Source organism: Bombyx mandarina, chromosome 05 (genome assembly GCF_030267445.1).
Source record: "Bombyx mandarina strain Sakado chromosome 05, ASM3026744v2".
Classification (NCBI taxonomy): Eukaryota; Metazoa; Arthropoda; class Insecta; order Lepidoptera; family Bombycidae; genus Bombyx; species Bombyx mandarina.
The window spans coordinates 41,361-68,708 of NC_143212.1; the positions used below are offsets into that span (position 1 = coordinate 41,361).

Here is a 27,348-nt window from a genome sequence, read left to right on the forward strand (position 1 = left end):
GACTAAATTGTATGAGAATATTTAAAAATTAGAAAATTAGGATTTCCAGTGTTATGTGTACTAGAAACTGACGTATATACGGCTGCCCCACCCTTCAAACCGAAATGCATTACTGCTTCACGGCAGAAATAGGCAGGGTGGTGGTCCTACCCGTGCGGACTCACAAGAGGTCCTACTAATACCAGTAAAAAATCTCTGCAAAATACATTCATTAAATAAACTTTATTGCGAATAATTTAATAACTAAAATTCGGAAAGTATTCTAATTTATTATTTACATAAGATACATATTTAATACAGATAAATTTTGACAAATCAGATTGGATTATTCATAGTTTTTACATTAAAACCTGTTTGGTCAGCGAAGAAATTTCACATTTATGCATTTCACAATAAAGTGTGAATTTAAATGACGTCTTGCGAGGGTCCGGTACGGATAAAATCATTTTCATTAGAGCAATGCACTTTTCGTAATGTCCATGGTCAGACTTGGGTCAAACTAATCTGTAGTCTTTTTGCTGCTATCTTGAATTTAAGTGATGAAACAAATTATTTTTGTAAATTAATAGGTAAGATGTTTCGCTTTGACTCTAATTATTAGGTAAGATTTTTTGTTCCCATCAAACAAAAATTTCGTTGCTTTTTTAACATAATAAGACAATTAGGTTTTCGGTTGGTAGATGATTTTGTATAAAATAAGACGGTGTTATAATTTCACTTTTAACAGTTTAAAGAAGAATCAGGAAGCCATTTCCGTTCATCATTGGGAATTTAAGGCCTTGGATATTTAAATCAAGATATTAAATAGTTAAAAGGGTTAAAAGTTAAATAGTTATAATAGCTTGAGGCCATCGGTCCGATACTATTACTCTATCATAAGATAATCTGATTTCTACACGAAGAAGGCGATGTATTAACTTTTTATTTTGTAAATATACAGCAAATATGGTAAATTACCCGTTGGCAGTAGCAATGGCTATAGCGGAACCTTGTCCGCCACCGCAACCGCCTCGACACCCTCCTGTAGGGTATCCATAATTGCCTTGATTACCGCCGTATCCGCCGCCGTGTCCGCCACCCCCACCATATCCGCCGCCCCCACCATATCCACTACCCCCGCCATATCCGCTGCCCCCGCCATATCCACCGCCCCCGCCATATCCACCGCCCCGCCATAACCACCGCCCCGCCATATCCGCCGCCCCCGCCATATCCACCGCCCCCGCCATATCCACCGCCCCTGTCGTATCCGTGGTGGCCTTTTCTGTAACCTGGAGCAAAAATCTATGAGTAACTCTATTTATTGTAACAAAAGAAATGCGAAAAAGCTAAAGCAAGGTGCACATTCAAAAAACAAACGTCATCAATCAATCGAAACCCTTCATGAATTTATTATCATTGTATTATTGTAATTTCGAGATCGTCCTCATTTGGCATTCCTTTACGACTTTGACCATGATGGTTTTTGTTGGTTCCTGCTGGCCATGACCAAAGTACTTGTGATGGTAATGATACCTATAAGCGCCACCTATGCCATAACAGAAGTCGACGAAGCGTGGGGATAAGACGCCGGACCATATCGAGCGATTCGACAATTCCGCAGGCAGGCCCTAATTCTTCTAATGCAATACGTACTTAACTAATGTTTACGATGGAAATGTAACATAGTGCAATCTAAATCTCGAAATGCCAAATAAATAATATTTGCATAATAATTAAACTATTAAGACATATAACTCGAGTTGGGTGACGGCATTCACAATGTGATGTCAATAGGTTCCGGCTTACCCTTCTATTTAACCACGCAACACTAATTCTTTTTGTTTATTCTTTTTTTTACTGGTTACTCGAGCCCATAGACAGCTACAACGTAAATGCGCCACCCACCTTGAGATATAAGGTCTAAGGTCTCAGTATAGTTACAACGGCTGCCCCATCCTTCAAACCGAAACGCATTACTGCTTTACGGCAGAAATAGGCGGGGTGGTGGTACCTGCCCGTGCGGACTCACACGAGGTCCTACCATCAGTAAGCCGGTGGACCGGAAGATCGATGTATTATTTCCCTCCTTGCGTCGTGTTCCTCAGTGCTGATAGTCGTGACCTTTAGGAAGTACTTTTGTTTGGTCTATGTTCCTCCATTCCTTCCTGTCCTCTGCGCAGTGGACAGCGACATTGACACTGGAGTCCAATGCCGCCCTAATTTAATCGGATCAGCGATGAACTATCTAAATAATAAATAAATAAAAACCTTTGAGTCCAAAGAACAAAGTCCGCTTCTGCCTGTTGAGAGTTCCCTTGTTATTCGCTTGGTCTTCAAGTTTCTGTAAGCAAAGTTCTAATAAGAACATATCGAACTTATTACGACTCATTCCCACTCTATAATATTTGAAAATCACAATAATATTTTTTAAGGTACTCAATTATTATTAGACGTATAATGAAAAATGTATTTTATTAAAATTTGTAACCGTTAGCTTCCCTTAGATTTATTTGAAGAAGCTGTGAACTTCACTTTAAATTCTTAAACTTTCAAACTTCACATTAATAAAAGAAAAACCTAAAACTAAAAAATGACTGATTACTAATAATAGTCCAGACAAGAAGTAATTTGAAAAAGGAAGTGTAATCATATTGTTGATATCTTTGGATTTATCAAAGTCTAGTGCTCTTTAAATTCATAGAGATACCTGTCAGTTGATACACACATCGATGAACACGCTTTTTGCTCACGGTTTTTAATTACGCTTCGAGCTTTAAAACAAAAAGGAGTAAAGCGAAAACAAGTTTTTGTGAGAACAAAAATATGTAACTATTATATTTTTTTGTTTCGTTCAAGTAATAGTTAGTTAGCATAGTTCTAATCTATTGGTATTTTTAATGGTCTCAAGCTATATGCAACTCTTGTCTCCTACTGCTTCTCCAAATAAGTCTTGTATTATTTCTCTTTTTAATTCCTTGAATACTGATAGCTGCGGGCCCAAAAATCTTATCTAAGTTACATACATTTACTTCCTGACGTTCCAATGCAAAAAAGAAACTTAAAATGGTAAAATGACTTCTTCACTACATAGTATAAAACAAAGTCGCTTTCTCTGTCCCTATATCTGTCCTTATGTATTCTTAAATCTTTAAAACTACGCAACAGATTTTGAGGCGGTTTTTTTAATAGATAGAACGATTGAAGAGGAAGGTTTATATGTATAATAACATCCATTAAATAGTGGAGAAATCAATAATAAATTACAGTTTCCGAAGCGAAGCGAGGGCGGGCCGCTAGTAAAGTATAATAAAGTACTTATGTATCAAACTACTACTGTTTTTTTTTAATATTAAATAAAAGATGAGGTTAAAAAGAAAAACATACGAAAACTATAACAACTACGACAAAACAGGAATAGGATAATTTTGTTTTCAAATATATTTTTACGTAGAACTTACTTCTTGTAGCAATTAATTTTTAATGAGTTTCATTTTTGGCAAAAACTATCTAGTGAGTTTATTTTACATCAAGTTTTAAGGTTTTTGTTGCGACCAATAAGTACATTACGGTAACATAATAATTATTAATTAACTCAAAATTATTTTATGGCTTAAGCTCGTATTTATTATTTTCAATAAATTATTCCGCTGATCGAACATTCCCGTTTTCGTGATCACGGACGGCTAAAATTTAGTATGTAAAAAATATTTTTATTAAATCTATTTCACAAAAAAATTATTTGACCAGTGCCAAAATGCAAGAATAAAAAGTTATATTTATCAAACAAGCCACACACATATTGAAAGATAATATTTACCTGCACGTAAATAGGTTCAAGATGTCCCTTCAAAGATTTGGCTGAGGGTTCAGGACGGTAGTCTGAAATTTGTGGCTGAGCCAGGAGCACTAGTATGGGGAACTGTCTCGCTCGGTCCGTTACATGAGTTCTAGAATCCCTCGGGGGTGCCAGTACGGGCGCTACGAGAACTACACGCTCGCCTCCATCCAAGGAGTTATCACCATCACCAATAGACGCCGACGCCACAGCCGCCAGCGCCAAGAAGCTCACCACCACTCCACCGTGTCCCATTTTGACAACTGCCGCAGGACTCGCGTAGTCGATCTATTTATACGATGTGTTTTCCAAACGGGCGCGACGTCACCAACCGCCCATATATGAACCAGTCTTCAGGACGTTCACAGAACGAATCGGTCCCACGATGACGTTACTGAGTGATTCTTCACATTGTTTACGATTTTAGATATCAATTTCACGCGTTATTACCGATGTCGAATTATAGTTATTGAGTTGGACGGCCACGATCGTGGTCAGTGTAGCAATTCGCTAGCAAAGATGACTCCGTACATGAGCTCCGGTCATTCCTACAAAACCGGATATCTCAGCGGCTATGGATACAATAAGTTTAAAGATACATGCTTCTTGTGTTCGTGAGATTATGCTAGTTTTTATCTCTACAAGGACAAGAAGCTTTTGTTTTGACGAATATATTCTAGTTTGTTTGATATTAATCTACATTTATAACAAAGAAACCGCATCAATTCTTGTTTGGTACAACCTTTTTTTAAACTAAGTAATTTATTTTCACAATTAATTTAAACAAGCCACGAAAAATTAACGAATACTCGCGACGTCCAATACGATCGACGACCCATTTAGTTATAATTATTAAAATATACTTAATAGTAAGTACGATCATAGGGACGTGGCCCACTGGACTACTGTGAAATGTTGATTTAATTATTGTTCCGGTAATTGTGTTGGTGCACGGTTTGATGGGGAAAATTTTCCAGTAATGCCTTAAGAAAGTCTTGTTATCCAGATGGATTAAGAGTCTGATTTAAAAAGCAGTCATTCTTGATACGGCGTGTATCACGAGCAAGTTTCTCACTCTGAAGCCCTAGTAACTAGTGGATTGTGTCAAGAACATCGCCACGACCCGCCATCAATTATTTTTTAAATACTAACTGTTTAATAAGGCTTAATAAATATATACATTTTAAAGTATCATACCATAAGTATTATCTTGTATCTGGGTATTCTTGTCTCGTATTCTTTTTTCTGGTACTTATCACATAAAAAAGTATTGCGTGATGTAGAGGATTCATTTAAAAAATTATAATTAGAAAAAAAATAAGAATGAATTGTTTGATATATAGTCGTATTTTATATCGGTGACGGAAATTCACTCATCTATCTTTGGATGGGAGATAGAAGTCTTAACTGCATTACAGGACGGCTGTGTCAGCCCTCAAAGCGGAACCCACCGTTATTTCCCGGCAGAAATATACATTTTCTTGAGGCAAGGGCATGTTTTGCCACACAGTAAATCACAGTCCAGAATATTCGTCATAAGAGATCAAGTCAGAATCAATCAAATTTTACATCCACGCAGCTTATTCTTATTTCCATTCTAACCAAGTAGAAAGAGGTGTTATTATTTTAAGACATAGCGATAATTGAAGACTTTTTTTTTATTGCCCTTGTAGGCAGGCCAGCATACGGCCCACCTGATGGTGAGTGGTTACCGTCGCCCATGGACTTCAGCAATGCCAGGGGCAGAGCCAAGCCGCTGCCTACCGCAGTTATCTTCCCTGTAATTTCCCAGGAGCAGGAAAAGAGCATCCGCAACTCTGACTGAACTGATCGAACACACAGACTAGGCAAAAGAGCTCTTATTGTCATATATTGAATGTTCAATTTTGGCGGACGAAACAAAACGTTAATTTTGACTCAGGTGTTTTCAGTCACAATTGCCGTTCCCGCTTTGATCGAAATTTGTATGTCATCATTTAGTTTCATTATGAATATAATGTTGAACGCCGTTTGTTAGTGTACATTCTTCTCCTTCTTCTTCATCCTAGCGTTTTTCTGTCTAATGCCAGGTCCGCTTTCCTACTTAAGCTCCTCCACTTTGCCCGGTCTCCAGTATCCTTCTGGGTGAGGTTATTCTTTTTTATTATTTATTGCTTAGATGGGCGGATGAGCTCCCAGCACACCTGGTGTTAAGTGGTTACAGGAGCCTATCTACGACGTAAATGCGCCACCCACCTTGCGATATAAGTTCTAAGGTCTCAAGTATAGTTATAACGGCTGCGCCACCCTTCAAACCGAAACGCATTGCTGCTTCACGGGAGAAATAGGAAGGTACCTACCCGCGCGGACTCACAAGAGGTCCTACCACCAATAAAAAATCTCCTCCAGTGTACTTTATTATAAAATCATTTTAATCATCAAATAATTAGATAATTTAAAAATAAAATTTAAAAAACCACTTAATTACCAATAGTAGTAAAACAAAGTTCTAGTTTAATTCAATTAATCATTATTCTTTCGAAGAAATTTACTATCAGAAAACCATTAACAGCGCATCAGACATCTGACAATATTTATCATTATTATCTCGTCACTGAAACAACATAAAAAATGGGTAATATCATATCAACTAACAGCTGATTACAGTTGCACGACGATCTATCATTATCCAGCCTCGTAATCAGAAACGGCAATTGATAATTAATTGAAGGCATGTATTCCGCGAATCTGGAAAAGGTTATTTACCAAGACGTCTATATATATACGTACGAGGAAAATTTTAAGCGCAACGGAACAATAAACATTGTTTTTTTGTTTTCGAAATCCGGTTGGATGAAGCTATTAAGAATTTTGTAGTGTTTTAATTGAATTGAAACGTAAATTACATGGATTTACCCAGTACTTAAAACGTTTTGAATTGTTCAATAGTTCGAGAGCAAATGTGTGCCGAATACTTGTAATTTATTTAATAAACTTGTGCTTGCCATAAGTACCTGTCAAAATGAGATGTGTTTTTTAAGAATACGATTATTAAGATTAAGTAGATTAAGTATTATTTTTGATATATTTTCCACCTTATAAATGACTGAAATTCAAATAAGGTTTTTTTACTCAGCGTAAAGTCGAATTGTTCGCAGATTAACTATACAACTTTGACGAAAATCACTCAGATAGTTACCTTGATTTTAGTGGAAACAAAAAGAGTAAATAATTGGAAAAACTTGTTCCATTGCCTATCTGGTATGCTATTTTCGAAGGAGTAATTTCTATATGTTCATAAAAAAAAATTAAAATAGTTTTAAGATAAGAACAGGTTTTTTGCTGTAGAGAATGAGCAATAAAAACCTTTTTGTGACATGTCAAACAATATGCGATTCTTTTGGGAATCTGTACTTAATACATTTGAATTTAGAATTTATACATTAACTTTAATTGTCGATGAAAATAAAAATAAAATGCATACGTTGACAAGCCTGAAGACCAACAGATGAAAAATACTATGTCGTTGTTAATTACTTCACGTAAGTACATAATATAACTGTATTATATTTACGCCGTTAATAGATGTTCATTCTTTCACGATTGCGACATCACAGATAATAAAATTCATCAACAGAAGGGGTGTGGTTTTTCATCCTCACACATCTTTAGCCACTCAGCAAAAATTAAGAGAGCTTGGCTGGGAGGTGTTAATGCATCCGCCGTATAGTCCTGACCTTGCACCTTCAGATTTCCACCTGTTTCGGTCTCTTCAGAATTCTTTATGCAGTGTCAGGTTAACATCACGAGAGGGCTGCCAAAACCAATTGTCGCGGTATTTTGATCAGAAACCCCAAAATTTCTATAGCAATGGGATCATGTCCCTACCTACAAGATGGCAAAAAGTTCTTGAACAAAATGGTACACCTACATACTTTAGTTAAATGTAAATAAACTATATTAAATTTTTTTGTGAATTTTCTTAAAAAATGCGAAGAATCTTTTTCCCCAACCTTGTATATTTGGCGAACTTAATGCCTCAGACATTCTCTAACGGTCAACGAAGTTTCTACAGAAAATAACGTAGAAGTGGGGGGGGGGTCATTAGTTGAATAATTAAAGGAAAATATATGCTATACGATGTACTAAAATTGCTAATTAATAACATGCGCTTAATAATACGAATAACAGAACAATCAAAATAAAAGCAAACCGACACTAAAAATAAACTAATTTAAATAAAAATACATATTCATGACAGTTATACTTCTGGATGGTGTTTATTAATTACAAGGATGCGCTCACGTGAGCGTGGTTAATAAATCCGTACAGTGAATTATTTAGCAGACCTTATTTTACTTAGAAAGATTAACAATTATAATTGCACACGCAATGGTATTCAGTTTGTAGATCGTTAACAATAACTCAACATCCTCTTTGAGTTGATCATTAAGATTTAGTCGAGTTAGTTGTTCATAATTTAAAAATTTAAGTAAGTTAGCGTCGAAATAAAAAAAAGTTCCACCATTTTAAATATTTTTGATGAGTGACAAAATGGCGTCAGTTCTTTTTTATTAGTTATGACAATGTGAATTTATTTCTTTGTGATTGCTATTTTTGTGAAAGAGCAACAATAACAACATTCGTAACAACGGTAACAACACAAACGAAGTAACAAAATTCAAAAGAATCATGACGTTTTATTTTGTACAGCTTAATAAGAGATTCCATTTTCGACTATAAAGAGTGTTTTTATAATCGAAGATCGACTCGAGGATATGAAAATTTGATATGTATCTACAATACAACTACTGTATTAAAGTACTTATAAAAAGCATGATGTAAATAATGCGGAAATTAACCTAATCACTGATGAGCAATCTTCGACCTTGTATCAAATAGAATCGATTTAATACAAACAATACCAACAACAATGTTGATGTCATTTATAAGACATTATTACAGCTTATAATCCTGCAAGAAATTATTGAAGATTATGTATGAAATTCAATTGATCCTCTATATAACCTTCTTTATGCACCTACGTACATAGTGAGTTAGATTGTTTACATAAGTAATGTATTATTAAGAAAGTAAAAAGTGTAATTATAGTATAGTTTTGTCTCTTTTAAATAAAAAACGATCGCACATTGCTACAGAATACTATCTTGAATTGCCTACAAAAGTTATAATCAAGTAAATAAGATGCATTTACATTTTAAAAGTTGATATAAAGCAATCGAAATCTTTTAATAAATACTTAGTCTGGCCATAAATACTGTTACAATTAAAAATAAACAAAATATTACATTTGAATTTGGAATCTGTCATCTTTATATGATTGCTCATTGAGTTTTCTCATTTTGGCGCCAACAGATTGTACAATATTTTGCGATATTAAAATGGAGTGGGGGGATAAAGAAAACCGAATCGCTGTGATTGCATTATACAAAGTAGGTATGGAGCCAAATGCAATTTTTAAAACTCTCCATACGCTTGGTATTAGTAAAATATTTGTGTACCGGGCTATTAATAGGTGCAATGAGACCTCCTCTGTCTGTGACAGAAAAAGATCTGGCCGTCCACGTACTGTTCGTACGAAAAAGGTGGTCAAAGCAGTAAGGGAAAGAATTCGAAGAAATCCTGTCCGAAAACAAAAGATTTTATCTCGGGAGATGAAGATAGCACCTAGAACCATGTCGCGTATTTTAAAAGATGACTTAGGACTTGCAGACTATAAGAGACATACTGGTCATTGCTTAACTGTAATTTAAAAGAGAATAGGGTGGTAAAATCGAAACAACTACTGAAGCGGTACGAAAAGGGAGGTCATAGAAAAATTTTGTTTACGGATGAGAAAATTTTTACAATTGAGCAACATTTTAACAATCAAAATCACCGTATTTATGCTCAAAGCTCCAAGGAAGCTTCCCAATTAGTCGACAGAGTGCAACGTGGGCACTATCCGACTTCAGTGATGGTTTGGTGGGGTATTAGCTATGGAGGAGTGACTGAGCCATACTTTTGTGAAAAAGGTATCAAAACATCGGCACAAGTGTATCAAGATACCATTTTGGAGAAGGTAGTGAAGCCCCTTAACAACGTCATGTTCAATAATCAAGAATGGTCCTTCCAGCAAGACTCGGCGCCAGGTCATAAAGCTCGGTCTACGCAGTCTTGGTTGGAAACGAACGTTTCGGACTTCATCAGAGCTGAAGACTGGCCATCGTCCAGTCACGATCTTAATCCGCTGGATTATGATTTATGCTCAGTTTCAGAGAGTACGGCTTGCTCTAAACGCCATGATAATTTGGAGTCCCTAAAACAATCCGTACGATTGGCAGTGAACATTTTCCCCATGGAAAAAGTGCGTGCTCTTATTGATAACTGGCCTCAACGTTTAAAGGACTGTATTGCAGCCAATGGAGACCACTTCGAATAAGCTTTTTATACTTTAGAATGTTTTATATTTATGTATTAAACTAACACACTGTAAAAGTAATAAATGTTATTTGCAATAGTTTTTTTTTTATTTTTTATTGTAACAGTGTTTATGGCAAGACTAGGTATTAATGACGCAACTTTAAAAATGACGAATAAAAAAAAGGTAGTTTAAAAAAAAAACGCGTTTTATTTTATTCATTTTATACTATTAAACTATGACAACATATACATAATGTGAAAATTCTGATCATCAAACTATTTCATCTACCTAATGAAGTTACAAGACCTATACCTATATCTAGTATCATGTTAATCCACATTGGGCCGAAAATTAGAGCACCTAGTAATAGTAAATTCAAAAATGTTCTTCCTGCACTGTATTTAACTTATAGGTTATCCAAGACATAGACATCTGTTATAAAATACTTGACTGAGGCTTTGGCCTTATGCTTCAAGTAACTAAGGGCATTCAAGTTGTCGTATCTACAAGTAGTACCCCTGCTAAGCCAGCAAAATTATTAATTAGTCTTCTTGTGACAGCAACGTTCCAATAAAATAAATACCACGTCACTTTTTTTACAAAATAAGCGAAACATTATCAATTGTGTGTTCGTTTTTATTATTATTAACAACAATAATTATGTACTGTTATGTATATTCAACGATTTACAACGACAATATGATTCGGAAATAATCTAAAAAAAATCACCAATTCCATTTCATTCTCACTAATTATGATCTATTAAAAATATCTGTAAAGAATCATTATTTTCAATATAAAAATTAACGGAACGTAAATTATGGAAATAAGCGGAAAATTCCTAGGAAGATCCACGCAAACCTGTAGAGTCCTTTTAAGTTTTCACTCAAGCGACGGAATGGACCACATCCACACAGAAAATAAATCATTAAATTTGGATAGACCGATTAGAAGAAGTTCAGTGATGAGAACACGAACTATTATAAAAAAAAGGTTATACGAAAACTCTAAATCTACCAACATATGGAAACATAAAACGAATTAATAACATCAAATAAAAACCAAAACAGGATATGGCTTGATTGAAGTTCTTAATTTTTTTCCATACTTCAATGGTAATAATACTTGGCATTAAGAATATCCAATTTGTCAATTATTAATTTTTTTTGTTTCGTTGTCTTCTAAAACCGTTTTGTTTTTTTGTGTTTTATTGCTAATGAAATTTTGTAGGTTTTCAATCTTCTACGTCTTCTCAAGTTTCTGCGAACAAAATTTTAACATTCGCTGTTATTTGCTTCCGAACTAGAAGAAGTTTATCTAACGTTTGACAGGTTCTTACGCATAAAAAATATAATGAATATATTTAGATATGTCAGGGTTGTTAAATACACTATTATTTGAAAATATAAATTAAAAAAAATATAATTCGAAATGTTATAATTGCGAGAACCGTAGTTCGTAACATAGTTCTGAAGCTACCTGCCAGAAGACCACTATTCTATCGTTCCTTAGTTATAAATGAAAATCTATCCAGTTCTATAGTTCACCGAAAAATGAGCTGCATTTTCTAAGTATCAGCTACCCATCGCAATACAATCTGCCGCAATACAATGCGGTCCAGTTTAAAGTGTGGATCAGCCGTTAAACAATACATTTGAGAATTCGAGCCTGGAGGTAGGGTGTCTTGTGAGCCCGCACGAGTAGGTACCATCACCGTACCCATTTTTGCCACGAAGCAATAATGTGTTTCGATTTGAAGGTTGGGACAGCTGTTATACTGTAAAACTGAGACTTAAAACTCATGTCTCAGATGGTGACAGCATTGACATGATTGATGTCTTAAGCATTTAACATCAGACGGGCTGTGGTTCTTTTTTAATGAGAGTAGACATAAAACCTCTAGCATTGCCACTTATAAAAAAGAAACATAAGAAGCAAAAGTCAAAAATAAAAAAGAAGACTATCGCCGACCGCACCGCACGCGCTGTACACGCACACGCCGCTTATTTTTTCACATAAATATTTTCATGGACTCATATTAATCTCTATTATACGAACTCTTACTGACGACCATATTCGTCGTTGCGCAAGTGATATGTGCATCTTTAGCGATACTCGTCCCCGCAAAACTTCCTTCAAAAATATTGAACCAGCGCACCGCCGTGGTGGAAAATTTGTAAAGAGTTTTTCCCACTAGGCTGTAAGTTTGCTTACTTATTGTAGACCTTTTTTTTCAGACCATAATAATTTACGTGAAGTTTTTTTAATACAGAATTATAAAAATAAAAATAGGTATTTACCTCTGATGTTGCCGTTTTACAATATTGGCCATTGGAAAATCTAAATTCAAATGATTTATAATTTCAAACTTAAGAGAATTTCATATTTTCAAATTCAGTCATTTGAGAAAATTACATTAGTTTTCTCTATACTAAACGGCAAGTTCATAGGTAAATTCTTAACTCAACCTCGACTATGCAATGGAACGAGACTAGCTGTGAAAAAACTAATGAATAACGTCATCTATGTATCTTCGTAAAACAAAACATGCCATGTTTTTATTCCAAAATCGTGTGACGAAGTAATTGTTTGTATTTTTATGTGCACGTGATTTGAAAGTTTTTGAAGTTATAGAAGTTATACTTCTTTAGGCGCATTATGAAAAATTGATGAGATTGAAATTTTACGATGCGCGCGCACCGTAACACAAAATTAACAGAATGAAGTTGCCCACTAAATCGCTCATTACAATACGACCGACGTAACTTGGCGAGTATGAATATAGCCGCAGGTCAACTTTCCGAACCGTACCGAGAATTACCGAATTTATACGATGTCAAGAAAAGGGATGTCCAATATGCGTGTTTGAGGATGTTGCTTAATCGATTTTTTTTCAAATTGATTAAAATTTAAATAAATAAAAAAGAAATAAATTTAATAAAAATAAAGTATAACTTCTTACGCGCGTAGGTACATAAGTACACGCACCCTTTTTTTTTATTGGATAGGCATGAATTGTATTGCTTCGTGTCGAGTATCACTGTTAGTTTGGAAATTAAGTATAATGTTATAATTTAAATATAGTATTTTTTTATTACCCTTGTACACAAACGAGCGTATGGCCCATCTGATGGCAAGCAGTTAGCGTGGTTTTTGCACGTCAACAATACCAGAGGCACAGCCAAGCACACCATACATCCAAATAAAATAAAATAAAATACTGTTAACTTTAAATTCAAAGTAAAAGACGGCCAACAAAATTAAATTTATTAAACTATATAAGATTAGCTATAGATAATGTTGTTTACTTGATTATGCTTTATCCATACTGTTGATTTATTCTGTGTATGTAAGTATATTGGAATATAAGTCATATAGTGATTTCATATTATATTTAACGGTATTTATCTATTTATTATATCTATGTATGTATGTATGTATTTATTTTCTTTAATAATGAATTATCAATACTACACCACAACATACCTGCTGTATCTTTATCTGCCCAGAATTTCGGGTAATTAAACGGTTGTCTGAAAGAAATCGCTTTCAGCGATAAGACCGCCTATTGTACAAACGTATCTGCTTGTTGATTGTTTTCTAATGTTATGCAATATGTGCAATAAAGTATGTTCTCTCTCTCTCTTTTTCTAAGATAACTTAGGAAAACCGGTAATGTACTTACTTGCACATAAATGGGTTGGACATCACTACTTGTATAAGTTTCTTCGTTGTTACCGGCATTTCCGCTGGTAGCCAAAACCATCAGTATTGGAAAGTTCTTGGCAGTCTCAACAACGCGAGACCCCTTATGTCCTTTTACGTCTGTAGGTGGAGCAAGTAAAGGGGCTATTAAAACCACCTTCGTTTCACTTTCTTCATCAGCATTGATCACAATCAAATGAATTATAGCCAATATGATTGTAACTTCAAATATAATACCAAGTTTCATCGCGTCTATATTACTAAATGTTATGGGTAACGCTTTAAACCTTTATTTATATAAATGCATCTCAATAACGATCACGATTTTTCAAATTGACGGACAACAAGAATCACTTATGATTAAGCGTTAACATGTAATTTGAGAATCGATATTTTAAAATCACCTTCGATTTTTTTAACTATCTGTGAATAATAGGAGTTTATTGATGGTCATACAATAGTTTTTCTTTTAAATACGTAAATTTATAATAGTAATTCATTATGGTAATTTTGCAAGGGAATACGTCATTCAGAAGTAGATAGTTAAAATAGCTTATAAAGCAGTAAAGTTTACATAAGAAGAAAATCTTGATTCAAGATGCATTATCAACCGTATCCGCGGGTGATAAAGTTGTTTTTATATTCCTCTGCCGGCTGACATGCGACGATTCGGCTTGAAAGTCATTAAAAGTTACATGAAGAATGGTAAAAACACTCACAAACTCAAAACGCTATTACAAGCTCAGGAACAAATTCTATATTTATTTTAGAAAGTTTAAAAAACAAAGAACAATGATATTCAAAATCTTTAATAATTTAAATGGTGGATTAGACTTACTTAACAATGAAAACTTCATCTTATCTCCTCAATCACATAAGAGATTGCTAATGCAAAATACAATAATTTAAGTCATGATTACCATCGTCACAACATCGTAATAAACTACATTTATTTAGGTATATCTCTCAGTCTATGGCGGCTCCTTATTTTCATAAAATCTTCACAACGCTTTGTGTCCTTTAAGCGAAACTGGTTCTACAAGTTTCTTATCGAGATCATTATTATTTTTGTTCTGGAACAAAAATGTTAAAGGTAATTATCAAACAAAGATAATTTAGATAAAAACAAAATCAAAATGTATATCTAAGAAGCCGTTTTGCTAAAAACGCTCATCCACGAATAACATAAAAACCGCTATGTCAGGTTTATTGACACGTTTTGCATATTTGAAATGCGGAATGCTAGATTGCTATATACATATAATATATATTTAGTTAGACAACATCTAATTAAAATTTGAGCAACGACGTAAATAATTAATGAATAGTCGTACAGACCCACATACTCTTAAAATGTAGGTTAGAACTATTCATGTATGTAATGTCTAAATCTTAAGCCTCCATTGGGTTTGCCGTAATTGAAAAACAAATGAATAAGAAAAAAACGAAACTATACCTTCACATATAAATACTTCCTTTCACTTTCTAATGACAATGCTTCATCTTCAGGTTGGAAATATATCCCATCTGGTGCCTGTATTTTATCTCCCTTTATTCTTTCAAGCTCCAAGGCTTCTTGTTCGGTCGGAAAACCTCTCAGAAGATCAATTAAATCAGCACCACTGACTTTGTACAGTTCTTGATCTTTTGCGTCATTGTAATTAAAGAGTGATAACAAAACAAAAAATACACACCACTGCATTTTGTACAGGTCCCCCCTCAAGGATATCACAAGCTAAAATGTAGCGGTAGAACGCTGTCTACTATTTATATGTTTTCTTTTGTATGGTAATTTAGAAACAAAAAATCGGTTTACGCAAAGAAATCGAACACATCTCACGTGTTGGATACGTAAAACTTGCAATGTTACCTACATCGAAAGTTAATTGACACCGCATATAAAAATAATATGAGGTGGGGATCGAGGGAACGGCCGGTTAATTTATTTATTAAGCTTGTTTTATGGATCCTTCACACTAGCCAGAGTTTCTGGTACGAAAATTAAAAGAAAATCGAATGTCTTTCGAATGCTTAGATTGTTTTGCATTAAAATTGAATATGGAACGTCTCCGTATTTAATGAATGGCGAACTAATCTAAACCGTCATTCATTCAAAAAGTTTCACACCAATCTTACGATACTGGCAATAATTAAAAACAAACATTTTAAGATCTCGTTTATTTAAATATCGAGAAATTGTAAATAGTGTAAATAATAACACTAATAGTTTAATTCAAAAATATTAGTAAAACATAATATTATAATTTACATTGGCTTTCGATATTCAGTTGGCGATTAATGTATAAGATAGAAATGTGCGATTTTTGGCACAAAAATTGACCGACAACCTCTTGCCGTGTAAATAAGACTTAAGTCTTGTTATAGGTTTTATTAATAATTTACTGTCACGTGTAAGGTACACGATGAATCATTTAATTTTTAATGTATTGTATTTTTTTATTTTTTTATTTTATCGTTCGATTTAGCTAAAAATATGGTTTATAAACCGGTTATAAAAAAGTTTAATTAACGTTTTTATTAAATTTAAAATTTAGTTGGGTAGTTAGTAGCTTGTGTAAATAAAGTTGTTTTAAATTACCAAAAAATCCTTTAATTGTAACTTTTTTTAGCGTATATGATTTTTCAGTACACGGTACATCTAGAACAGATCATTTAAAAATAAATAATTTATCTAATGATGATCATAGTATGATTTAAAAAACACTTATTTAATTTTTGGTCTTTATTGCATATTGCATAATAATATACAATTTATTAATTTAATAAAAAGGAATTTTATATTGTTTTTTGCAAATTTATAGAGTCTTTCAGAATTCTCGGATTCACCATGATCAACAACATTCAAGTCGAGAACAAAGAGCCTATCGTTATTTAATTAAACCTGTTTTTCAAGTTATCTTAAAGGAGTACGTCGCCGTCGTTGCGATAGGTACCTACCTACCTATCTTTAGATACAATATATTATTATATGTAAAAACAGGTATGTCCATTCTGTTCGTTATCTGATAATAACAAGTTCTTAAGCACATAACTTCAGTATACTGTACCAAAAAATTATTAAACGTACACTTCGTCACACACACGTCTTTACACATATTTATTGCGTAGACTTGAACAAATTTGCGGCCAATCTTATTTCAAGTTGGTGGTTGTTTGCGATTTGAGGTCTAAGTCAATTTTCTAAATAATAACGGATATTAAAGTTTTTGCTGATTTCATTATTAAACGATGTTACTCCTTCATCGTGGATGTTATTCGTGAGTATGCGTTAAGCACCTACGTATTTCTATGGAAAATTTGTACCTGTCAGCGAGAATCGAACATTGGCAAAGTGACGTCGCTTGACATGATTACACCGAAGCGCGGGCTTCATATCTTTTAGGCCACGACTAGTTATTTATATTTGGTAGGTAGCAAAATATAGTTACTAGCGTATTGTGAGCTGCTATGAGAAAAAACAATTACAGATTTTTTTTGTGTATTCATTTGAAAGTATTATTTTCTCTTAGAAAACATACACTATGTACATAATTTATACTATTTAGTCTGGCCATAAATACTGTTATAATTAAAAATAAACAAAATATTACATTTGAATTTGGAATCTGTCATTTTTATATGATTGCTTATTGAGTTTTCTCATTTTGGTGCCATTGTACAATATTTTGCGATATTAAAATGGAGTGGGGTGATAAAGAGAACCGAATCGCTGTGATTGCATTACACAAAGTAGGTATGGAGCCAAATGCAATTTTTAAAACTCTCCATACGCTTGGTATTAGTAAAATGTTTGTGTACCGGACTATTAATAGGTGCAATGCGACCTCCTCTGTTTGTGACAGAAAAAGATCTGGCCGTCCACAATTTGGAGTCCCTAAAACAATCCGTACGATTGGCAGTGAAAATTTTTCCCATAGAAAGAGTGCGTGCTTCTATTGATAGCTGGCCTCAACGTTTAAAGGACTGTATTGCAGTCATTGGAGACCACTTCGAATAAGCTTTTTAAACTTTAAATGGTTTTATATTTATGTATTAAACTAACACATTGTAAAAGTAATAAATGTTATTTACAATAGTTTTTTTTTATTTTTAATTGTAACAGTATTTATGGCCAGACTAAGTATTTAAATTAATATTGTTTTTATCGCAACATTCAAATTCTCGGTTTATGACTGCATAGCGCCGTAATTAAAAATAATTTGTGTTGTTTAACCCAAGGAGATTTGACTAAATTACCTTACAATTATGCATACAATGATGAAACTAAATTCATGGAACAGTTGTAAATATTATAGGTATTATCTTTGTAAAAATATGAATGTTATTCTTGAAATTCAAAATAACATTCGTAGTTTGCTTGGTTTATTACAAATTACATGCAAGTTAACTATTTAAACCTAATTAATTAATGGTTTCAACTTTGCCGTAGCAGCGACGCATGCATGCCTTATATATAATAGGGTATGTATTTGGCACAGGTGGTCCCTAGTATTAAAACGAAAATACAATTTGCCTTATACCAGTAATATTGAATTACTGGAACCAAGCATAAATACTTTTAGCTGTTGGAAGAATTGCCATTTTTCATTGGCTCTGGTATCTGTTAGCAGCCAGCCGTTCCCCGGACTCTTTTGAGTTGTCTGTCAATTTTTGAAGTTATACTTCTTTAGGCGCGGTATGAAAAATTTATGAGAGTGAAATTTTACGATGCGCGCGCACCGTGACACAACATTAACAGAATGAAGTTGCCCACTAAATCACTAATTACAATACGACCGACGTAACTTGGCGAGTCTGAATATAGCCACAGGTGAACTTTCGCGCATGTACACTCGTAAAAAAAAGTGTTATTAGCATTCATTTTTTAACGTTAAATATTAATTATTAATTATATAATATTTAAAAAAAAAGGAATAAATGTAATAAAAATAAAGTATAACTTCTTACGCGCGTACATAAGTACTCGCACCCTTTTTTTTAAGAATAGTGTTAGAAAGCTTAGGTATAATGAAAATCGAATTTGTATAGGTTTAATGTTTCAAATTACAAATACTAAGAACTGTCTTTGTATTCGGAAGTATTTCATTATACCCTGCTTTGTCATGTGATTTTTTTGGAGGTAGGAATTATTGTTCGCCCGGAGGCCTTTCCAGTTTTACCAGGATAATTTTTCGGAGGGGAAATTGAATTATATGTAATCTACTGATAAACTACTGAGCCCATAGTCTTGATCCAATTCTCGCCGCTTATCATGAGACGCGACGCAGTCGTGCGCCCCTCTCTCTCTCTCCCTCTCAAGATCTTCGAAGAAGGAGAGAGAGAAAGAGAGAGAACAAAGAGTAGGAATATTGAGACTTTGCTCTCACCTCTCAAGATCTTCAAAGAAGTACGGGAAGTGTGGTCTACAAATTGTACTATATTGTCTACGGGCCCTACTTTTCACTATTACCACCAACCAGAGCGGGAGGCGTTATTGTTACGATCTCAACGGGTCACGACGTATTATAAGATATGAAACTTTATTTAACGTTAAAAATAATTAATGAATACGAAAACCATTTCAATTTTTTTTATTTTTATAACAATCTATTGCTTCGTCTTCTGATATTCACACCGACGTATTGATTTTAACCAGTTCTAGAAGAAGACGTTTCTTACGCGTCGAAAGCTTGGTATTCATCCTGAAATAGAGAAAGGATCATGTTTAATACATTTTTTTGTTGACGTTGTTTTTGGGCGGTTGTTGAACGACCTCATGGGGCACCTGGTGTGGAACAGTTATCAGAGTCCATGGAGATCACTAACATCTTGAGACTTGAGTTCTAAGTATCAGTTATATAAGTACAATGGCTTTCCGAACCTTCAAACCTACCCGTGCGGACTCGCAAGACGCCTTGTCACCTGTTTATAAAATGACTTCATATTGAACTTGAATTTGCTATAAAATTTAAGTGGTTCTATGTTTAGGGCTAAAACATTGATTTTACAATTCTAGAATTCAAAATAAATTAGGTATATAAACAGTTGTGTGGAGTTCGAAATGTATTTACCTCAATATATAGTACTTTTCTACGTTTACTGTGTACCTTGATATACGAAATAAGTGCTACTTTGCAAACTGTTGCCTAATACTGACATGGCGACATCCGTGAAAGTAATATCGCTTTTCATATCATGTACGGCGAAGGCAGATAGTACGTACATATTTCTGTAAACTTTAGTAGTTGAAACATCTATATATATGTTAATACGTGAAACAAAAACTTTGTATCCCTTTTTACGAAAATTGCACAGACGGAGGAGCAAGAAATTTCCCACACTTATAGTGAATATGGAGAAGAAATGCAGAATGCTAATTCTTTTTTTAATAATGCCTTAAAAAGCACACGCGTACTCTTTTGTTTATTGTCAAACTTATGACACTTAAATGTCCAAAATAGTAGTTATTGTATTATTTAATTCGTCATCGCGATGGAACCAACTGTGCACGATATTTCAGTTTTTTAGGCTTTCAGAAAAAACGTACCTTACTCATTTTTTATTGAGTAAAGAATACGAGAAATGCCGTATGTCTCCTAGGTGGACTTCATAATAGTTATAATCTAAAAGCCCTATTTTTATTTCTGAAAAAATGGAATAGCAGTCTCGTGAAAATGAAAACATTGATACGCGCGCATATTTCTTTGTTGTACATTCTAGTCTGAGTTGTGTGGTACGTCCGTGACGAGAGTGAATGTTACAGAAATACTTACTTGTACTGTCTTAGTGCTGTATGGATAATTAACCTCCTGTGTGGTCATAGTATAGGCTTTCCATACGCTAGTTGGCCTGATGGGTGAGCCGGTTGAAACTAACAACGGAGGGAACACGTACGGCTGAAACACTCTCGGAACAGTGGAACTCGAAAACGGCTTAAATACAGGCGTGGGGTTGACCCATTGCGATCCACTAGCATCTGACTCGCTCGGCAACGGGAACACTCGCCAAGCACTCGTGAAACACACCAAACATATTAAATAAAATATTAATAACTTCATTTTCCTCTTCAAGTTATAGCGAAACACGAAATCTTTGAATGACCGAGCAGGCCAGAATGAATACCGGATTTTTGTTGCGAGTTTAAAATGTTAAAACCAGCTAACCGTGAGGCGGTTTTTTGAATACGACTGTAAATCATTAAATTTCGTTTTTCGAAATCACGGCAGGAGCGTAAGTTCGATTTGAATAATTACGTGTAATACCAAACGTTCCCGTTCGGAAACAAAGTTCATTTTAGTTTCGAAATAAAAGTCGCAAATGACTTTTTGGTTCTGTGATAATTTCAATGTGTGTGTTTTTTTTGCTAATTTCTTGATGTCGAAACTTAAGTTCCGGCTACATTTTAGCTTAAGTTTGACCCCGAGAGGTCTTAGGTCATATTAGTGCAAACTAACATCCTAACAGCCTGAATGACGCAAGCCTTTGAAGGGTGGGGCAGCCGTTGTAACTATATTGAGACCTTAGAATTTATATCACAAGATGGGTGGCGCATTTACGTTGTAGATGTCTATGGGCTCCGGTAACCATTTAACACCAGGTGGGCTGTGAGCTCATCCACCCATCTAAGCAATAAAAAAAAGATGTGTGGTGTCGTGGGACACCGGATAGGAACGAAGTTCCTTATTATAAAAATATTAATTTGAAGTTCTATTCGAGGTATAAAGAAAATAATTATTCGGGTATACATTTTTTACTATGATTTTTGTTGATAAAAATTTAAAAAAAACTACCTTACAAAGCTATCAACTTTATTTTATTCACAATGATTTATAAAAAAGATATAATAATAATATACAAAGAAACAGCTATTTATATGAATAATGATAACCGTCCTCACGTAGACTATACTTATACATTAGACACTGTATACCCATCATACTAAGACTATACATAAATAATAAAAATCTTACGTTACGGACGTTTTTTCCCGGTTAGGGTACCCCTCCGCATCGTTCCATAAGGAACTTCATTCAAAAATATTAAAAAAAAGCTAATTTATGTTGGAAAATCGACTGTAATGTAAACCGATATACGGGCGAATGCTATTCTACAGAAAAGTGTATTGCATAGAATTTCGTTATCAGAATATTTAGTAATTGCTGATAATTAAATGTTAAACAATTTATAAGTGATAAACAATGTCTTTAACCGAGTACGTAATTTTGCTCGATAGACTATTAGTCAGAATGTTATTAGGCTGGAATTTGTAATATACATATAAGCTTGTTTTGTAAAGGTCGGTAACGCGTTTCAGGATTTCACTCTGCTTCTTTTGCCATATGATAGCTACTTATCTAAGCCTGTGCCCTGTGTACCGGTACAAACCTTTCAAACTGAAACGCTAAAGTGTTTCGCAGATAATTTGGATGGTGGTCGTTACGCCCTAAGACCGAACTGCGATTTAGTTAAATCCATATTGTTTCTTTATTCTTGCTATTACAGTTCTGTTAACATTGAAGTGGCCATTTGTAATCAGACAACGAGTATTGCATGAGTCATTGGTTTACCCAAGATCATATTTTATGAAGACGCAAACCATAGTCTTACGTGACAAGATGTGGTTTACGTGTTACGCAACACCAATTGTCGTTCAAACGCTTCGAATTGTAATTTAAAATCAACAGAAACTTCTCGAAATGTGCGTACTCATACAATATCAAAAATTGTAATGTATCCAATCTTATAAAGTCGCATTTGTGACCGCAATACACTCGGAGCATCATCCATGTCGACATATTAGTATCCATGTCGACATTTTAATAAGTTTTGTTGTGCGAAATTCTGAGTCGACGTATCGGGTTATGATCACGTCATCTTTTGTCATTGACCTTTCCAGTAACAACATTTTTTCAAGGTCGTCATCATATTTTCTGGCAATGTGCCGAAAGCACTCAATGATACGTTCGAGATAATTGGCAGATAATCATAACGTTGTATTAATATTAGGGGTCAAAGTATGAAATTGTCGATTTGTACTCAAAAATTGAAATTCGTTTTTTTTTTCATTTAACATTTGTTAATTCAAAACATCTACCATTATTATCTATACATTGCTGTCATCTAATAGGAAGGTCATTTATGCCTTTGCGATAGAACTTTGGTGATCTAGGTTTTATAAACTGTGCGAAAGCATCTTGTACTAACTACCTCCTGGGAAGAAAACTTTACATCACGTAGAAATTTGTCCAAATCACGTAAAAAGTAGTAGTCCGTTGGAGCAAAGTCTGGCGAATACGGAAGATGACGAATGGTTTCTAATTGCAGTTCCTGTAGAGTTAAAACGGTTTCTCGTGCTGTATGAGGTCTCGCGTTATCCTCCTCCTTGCGTCGTATTCCTCATTGCTGAGGGTCGTGACCACCCTTTTGTATCACCTTCACACGCACGATCTTTCTCCATCTATTCTTGTCTCTGGCGATGTGGAGGGCGCTGTGAAACGTGGAATCAAGAGCGGTGCGGATCTGGTCGGACCAACGTATTGGGCTGTGCCCCCGAGGTCTTTTCCCATCTACGTTACCAGTCACGATGAGCCTCTCGAGATTGCTACCATCCTTCCGTGCAATGTGACCGAAGTATTCAAGGACTCTGCGAAGACACTCGGATGACAGCCACGAGGAGGTTTTGAGTTCTTGCAAAATTGATACTTCTTGCAAAATTGATACGTTGATCCGAAATGCTGTCCACGAAATACGCAGCATCTTTCTCCAGCACCACGTCTCAAAGGCGTCAATGCGTCTGCGGTCTGCAAATTTCAATGATCCGGTCTCAGCGCCATACGAAAAAATCGAGGATTAGAGTCCGTACCAGTTTGGTTTTGGTCTTTGCGGATATGTTGCGATCTCTCTAGATGTTTCCGAGCTGAGTCATGGCACTTTTGGCCATACCACTCTTGGCCATAACTCGCGTTATCATAAAGCAATAATGGTGAAGATCGATTCATGAGTCGGGGGGCTGTTTCACTGCAAGTTTTGCTATTATTGTTCGGAGTTCGGCACAGTAGACATCTGCCGTTATTGCTTCACCAGATCGAAGAAAGCTATAGTGGATAACACAATGCTGGGACCACCAAACAGTTACCATTACCTTTTTATTTGCCTTTATTACTTTACCTACTTTATTTTACTTTTATTATCTTAGGACATTGTTGCGGCGTTTGACCTGGGGTCAGCCGTTGCATTTTTCGCTTACGGTTATCGCAAAGAATTCATTTTTCATCACGTGTCATAATTTGATACAATATTCCTTCATTTCTGTATCAATTCAACAAGGCAACACAAGTTTTAACACACGTTTCCTTCTGCAGACCAGCTAAATCATGAGCACACATTTTTCATATTTATTTTATTTTATTGATTCGACACAAATAAGTCAATATTGTTGGTAACGTAAGGTTAAGCCATGCCGCTAATTCCTGGGTAGTTTGGCTCGCATCGGCTTCTACCATCTCTTTCAATTCATTGTTATTCACACGCGTGGGCGGTCTTCCACGTGGTTCGTTCTTCAAATCAAAATTTCCATCACGAAATCGTTTAAACCAAAATCGCACGGTGTATTCATTAGCAGTCCCCTCTCCAAGCGCAACATTGATATTGCGAGCTATTTCTGCAGAGTTAGTTCCGCGTCGGAATTCATATTCAAAAATCACTCAATTTTCAAAGTATCCATCTTTCTTTTCTAAGCTGATTAAAAAAGAAACTGAAAGTCGAGAATCGAATGTTGCACATTTTTTAAACCTCACCGTAGCATTTGGAAATAGTTTCAGTCATCTCAAACCATGAAGGTTCTATGTCAATTCGAAGTGTGTACCTATTACAATAAAACGGCAAATTTCATACTTTAACCCCTATTATGTATGTCTAGGTACTTAGGTTGAAGACCAGAGGTACTATTTATTCGAACATCAATGATTAATTAGCAATAAACAACTGAGCTTAAATGTAATAAAAATATGTGGATAAATAATATAATGAGGATGTAACGAAACTGTTCTCAAAAATTAAGGACTATGATTTTGATATGAAGGCTTCATTCATAATGTTGTTGGTTACATTGATTAGTGTAACACGGATCCGAGTTAGGGGTGATCTATATTCATTAATCATAGATAAGCATTGATGTTTCTATATCGATGTTAAGTTTCATTAAGTAACATATGGTACAATAATCGATACTACGAAAATACTGTTACAATATCGTAGAAATACATTTATTTAATTTTTATAGTGTCGATGGATGAATAGTTAGTATAGGCTCATCGTGACTGGTAAGGTAGATGGGAAAAGACCTCGGGGGCGCAGCCCAATACGTTGGTCCGACCAGATCCGCACCGCTCTTGATTCCACGTTTCACACCGCCCTCCACACCGCCCGAGACAAGAATAGATGGAGAAAGATCGTGCGTACGAAGGTGATACAAAAGGGTGGTCACGACCCTCAGCAATGAGGAATACGACGCAAGAAGGAGGATGAATGGTTATAGAAATTTTCGAAACATTAATGCCACTAACCACCTTGAAAATTGAGTTAATTTTTTATTGTAGACGAGTATATACTATCCACATCATGGTGAATGCAATGCCAAATGCATAGCCATGTCGCTCTGCGAAGTGTTTGTATAGTGTTTGTTTTTATACTAGTGTCCCGCCTTTCGAAACTGACTTCATGTGTGTTTCGTCGCAGAAAAAGGCATAATGGCTATTGTTTCGTACTGAAACAGATTTTTTCTTGTTTCGTATATTTTATTAGTATGGAGTATTAGGTAATGAATATATTACATCTTCAACACAACACAAGTCTTAACCGAGGCGCAGTAAGGTTCGATCTCGTCTGTAGACGGCCGACTAGCCACCCAGAAGCTTGCTGAGCTACCCCTACAAACCTACGCGCCGAGATCGCCGTCGCATAGAATACACAACACACGCGTTCCGCGGCATGCATTAATTATTACAAAAACAAAAATTATCTAACGCAAGTCACGCGTAACCATAGAACCAGCGACAATTCTTCATCGTGTACCAGTCAAGGGACAGACGGTCCCACCTCGGGAAACGACGCTGAGCCCGGGGAGCGCGAGGCAATGGAAGGAAGGTGAATCGGTAAGTCTTCAGACACGTATTTCGTCCCTTACTGTACAGGTATACTTACAGATCTTATAGTTAATTTAGTGGAAGGGACTATAGAAGAAGGGGAAGCTATGACTGATTTGGTAGTGTAGTAGTTAGCGCTCTTGACTGTGCCCAGAGGGTCATGGGTTCGATTCTGAGATCAGGCTAACATTTGTATGATAAATCGGTTTGTTCGCTTTTCGTCTATATATGTACCTACATATTTAAAAGTTTATACGTCAGTCTGTGTTACCCATAACACAGGGTATCCTAATTTGGCACCGGATGACCATGCGTGATTTGTTCATAAGCTATTTAGTTATTTATATTGTCTTTTTGGCTTTGAATCTTTAAAAACGACGATTTAATTACTATTATTTTCTAAAGCGCCTATTTTATTATGAATAGCAAGGGTATTAGAATATGATTTTGATTGATGTACATAAGCAGGACTCACAATTCGTACGTGCCCTACTCAAATTTGTATGGACTTGGAATAGCTTCCCTTCGTTGGCCGTTAGGGGCGTTACTCCATACAATTTTGAGTTAACTTTAACGCGATCGTGAAGTTAAAAATCTCGCACTAAGCACACTGTATACTGAGACGCGCAACGCGCTATACCGGCCACATTGAATATGAAGTTTAATATTCAATTATTTTAAACCGCTTTGTTCCTTCCGAAACAGTACATCTACTGTACAATATTATTCTCTTAGCTCAATGGTTGTTAATCTAAGATTTGTTAGATATTTATTATTGGACGATATCATGTATGTGTCAAATGTTTAATCTCATAAAGTGACAAGTAAGGCTCGTTTAGCATAGTAATGGCAAAGTTACGAAATACAAGCAAAGAATAAATAAATATTTTAGTGCGTGCGTCTTATGCTTATGCTTATGCTATGCTTCATTGATAATCCTGATCTATTGAAACTTTGGAAGACCTTGGGACGTTAGTATGAATTGGTTATTATACAGGCTGATCCATTCTTCAAATTCAAAAAGAGAAACTTCGCGACAGAAATCAAAATAACAGCGCCACCAAACGCTTCCAATAATAATGGAGATCACAATTTATGCTCGTTGTATTATTATTATAACACAGTATTATTATTTCATTCTGGAAGTTGTTCGCAAACACGTGTTAAACAAAAAATGGTATCCTTGTGCTTAGTGCGAGTTTTTTAACGTTCTCGATAGCGTAAAAGTTAACTCAAATGTGTAGGGAGTTCGAACGTTTACCTACGTTTGCCGCTAGGGG

The 27,348-nt window shown here is 35.1% G+C and overlaps 3 protein-coding genes and 1 long non-coding RNA gene across 5 annotated transcripts; all 4 read right to left on the reverse strand.

The window, feature by feature from the left end:
• Positions 1-953: 953 nt before the first annotated feature.
• Positions 954-4,148, reverse strand: LOC114244894 (uncharacterized). Its single transcript, XM_028176840.2, is given in 5 exon segments — positions 954-1,171; positions 1,174-1,188; positions 1,191-1,271; positions 2,251-2,323; positions 3,800-4,148. Coding segments are annotated over 5 exon segments (660 nt in total). The 5' UTR covers positions 4,073-4,148.
• A 2,142-nt stretch (positions 4,149-6,290) lies between these two features.
• On the reverse strand, positions 6,291-14,580 carry LOC149502876 (uncharacterized). 2 transcript variants are annotated; one of them, XR_016323098.1, is made up of 2 exons: positions 13,906-14,580; positions 6,291-6,410 (listed from the first exon to the last, which is right to left on the reverse strand). It is a non-coding gene; the product is annotated as an uncharacterized LOC149502876 (long non-coding RNA). The 2 variants fall into 2 exon arrangements; XR_016323097.1 differs by lacking the exon at positions 6,291-6,410 and adding an exon at positions 10,408-11,480.
• A 138-nt stretch (positions 14,581-14,718) lies between these two features.
• On the reverse strand, positions 14,719-15,804 carry LOC114244871 (uncharacterized). Its single transcript, XM_028176808.2, has 2 exons — positions 15,382-15,804; positions 14,719-14,998 (listed from the first exon to the last, which is right to left on the reverse strand). The coding sequence occupies exons 1-2, from the start codon at positions 15,625-15,627 to the stop codon at positions 14,927-14,929; spliced, it is 318 nt and encodes a 105-aa protein (XP_028032609.2). The 5' UTR covers positions 15,628-15,804; the 3' UTR covers positions 14,719-14,926.
• Positions 15,805-19,500: 3,696 nt separating this feature from the next.
• On the reverse strand, positions 19,501-21,096 carry LOC114244872 (uncharacterized). The gene is made up of 2 exons (XM_028176809.2): positions 20,699-21,096; positions 19,501-19,627 (listed from the first exon to the last, which is right to left on the reverse strand). The coding sequence occupies exons 1-2, from the start codon at positions 20,981-20,983 to the stop codon at positions 19,601-19,603; spliced, it is 312 nt and encodes a 103-aa protein (XP_028032610.2). The 5' UTR covers positions 20,984-21,096; the 3' UTR covers positions 19,501-19,600.
• Positions 21,097-27,348: the final 6,252 nt, after the last annotated feature.

Excerpts from the sequence above, each read along its gene's own strand:
- LOC114244871 (XM_028176808.2), bottom strand. The coding sequence starts at position 15,627 with ATGCAGTGGTGTGTATTTTTTGTTTTGTTATCACTCTTTAATTACAAT. Across the intron at positions 14,999-15,381 it reads GGAAGTATTTATATGTGAAG|AACAAAAATAATAATGATCT; the intron begins GTATAGTTTCGT and ends TTTTTGTTCCAG.
- LOC114244872 (XM_028176809.2), bottom strand. The coding sequence starts at position 20,983 with ATGAAGTTATTAATATTTTATTTAATATGTTTGGTGTGTTTCACGAGT. Across the intron at positions 19,628-20,698 it reads ACAGCACTAAGACAGTACAA|GATGAATACCAAGCTTTCGA; the intron begins GTAAGTATTTCT and ends TCTCTATTTCAG.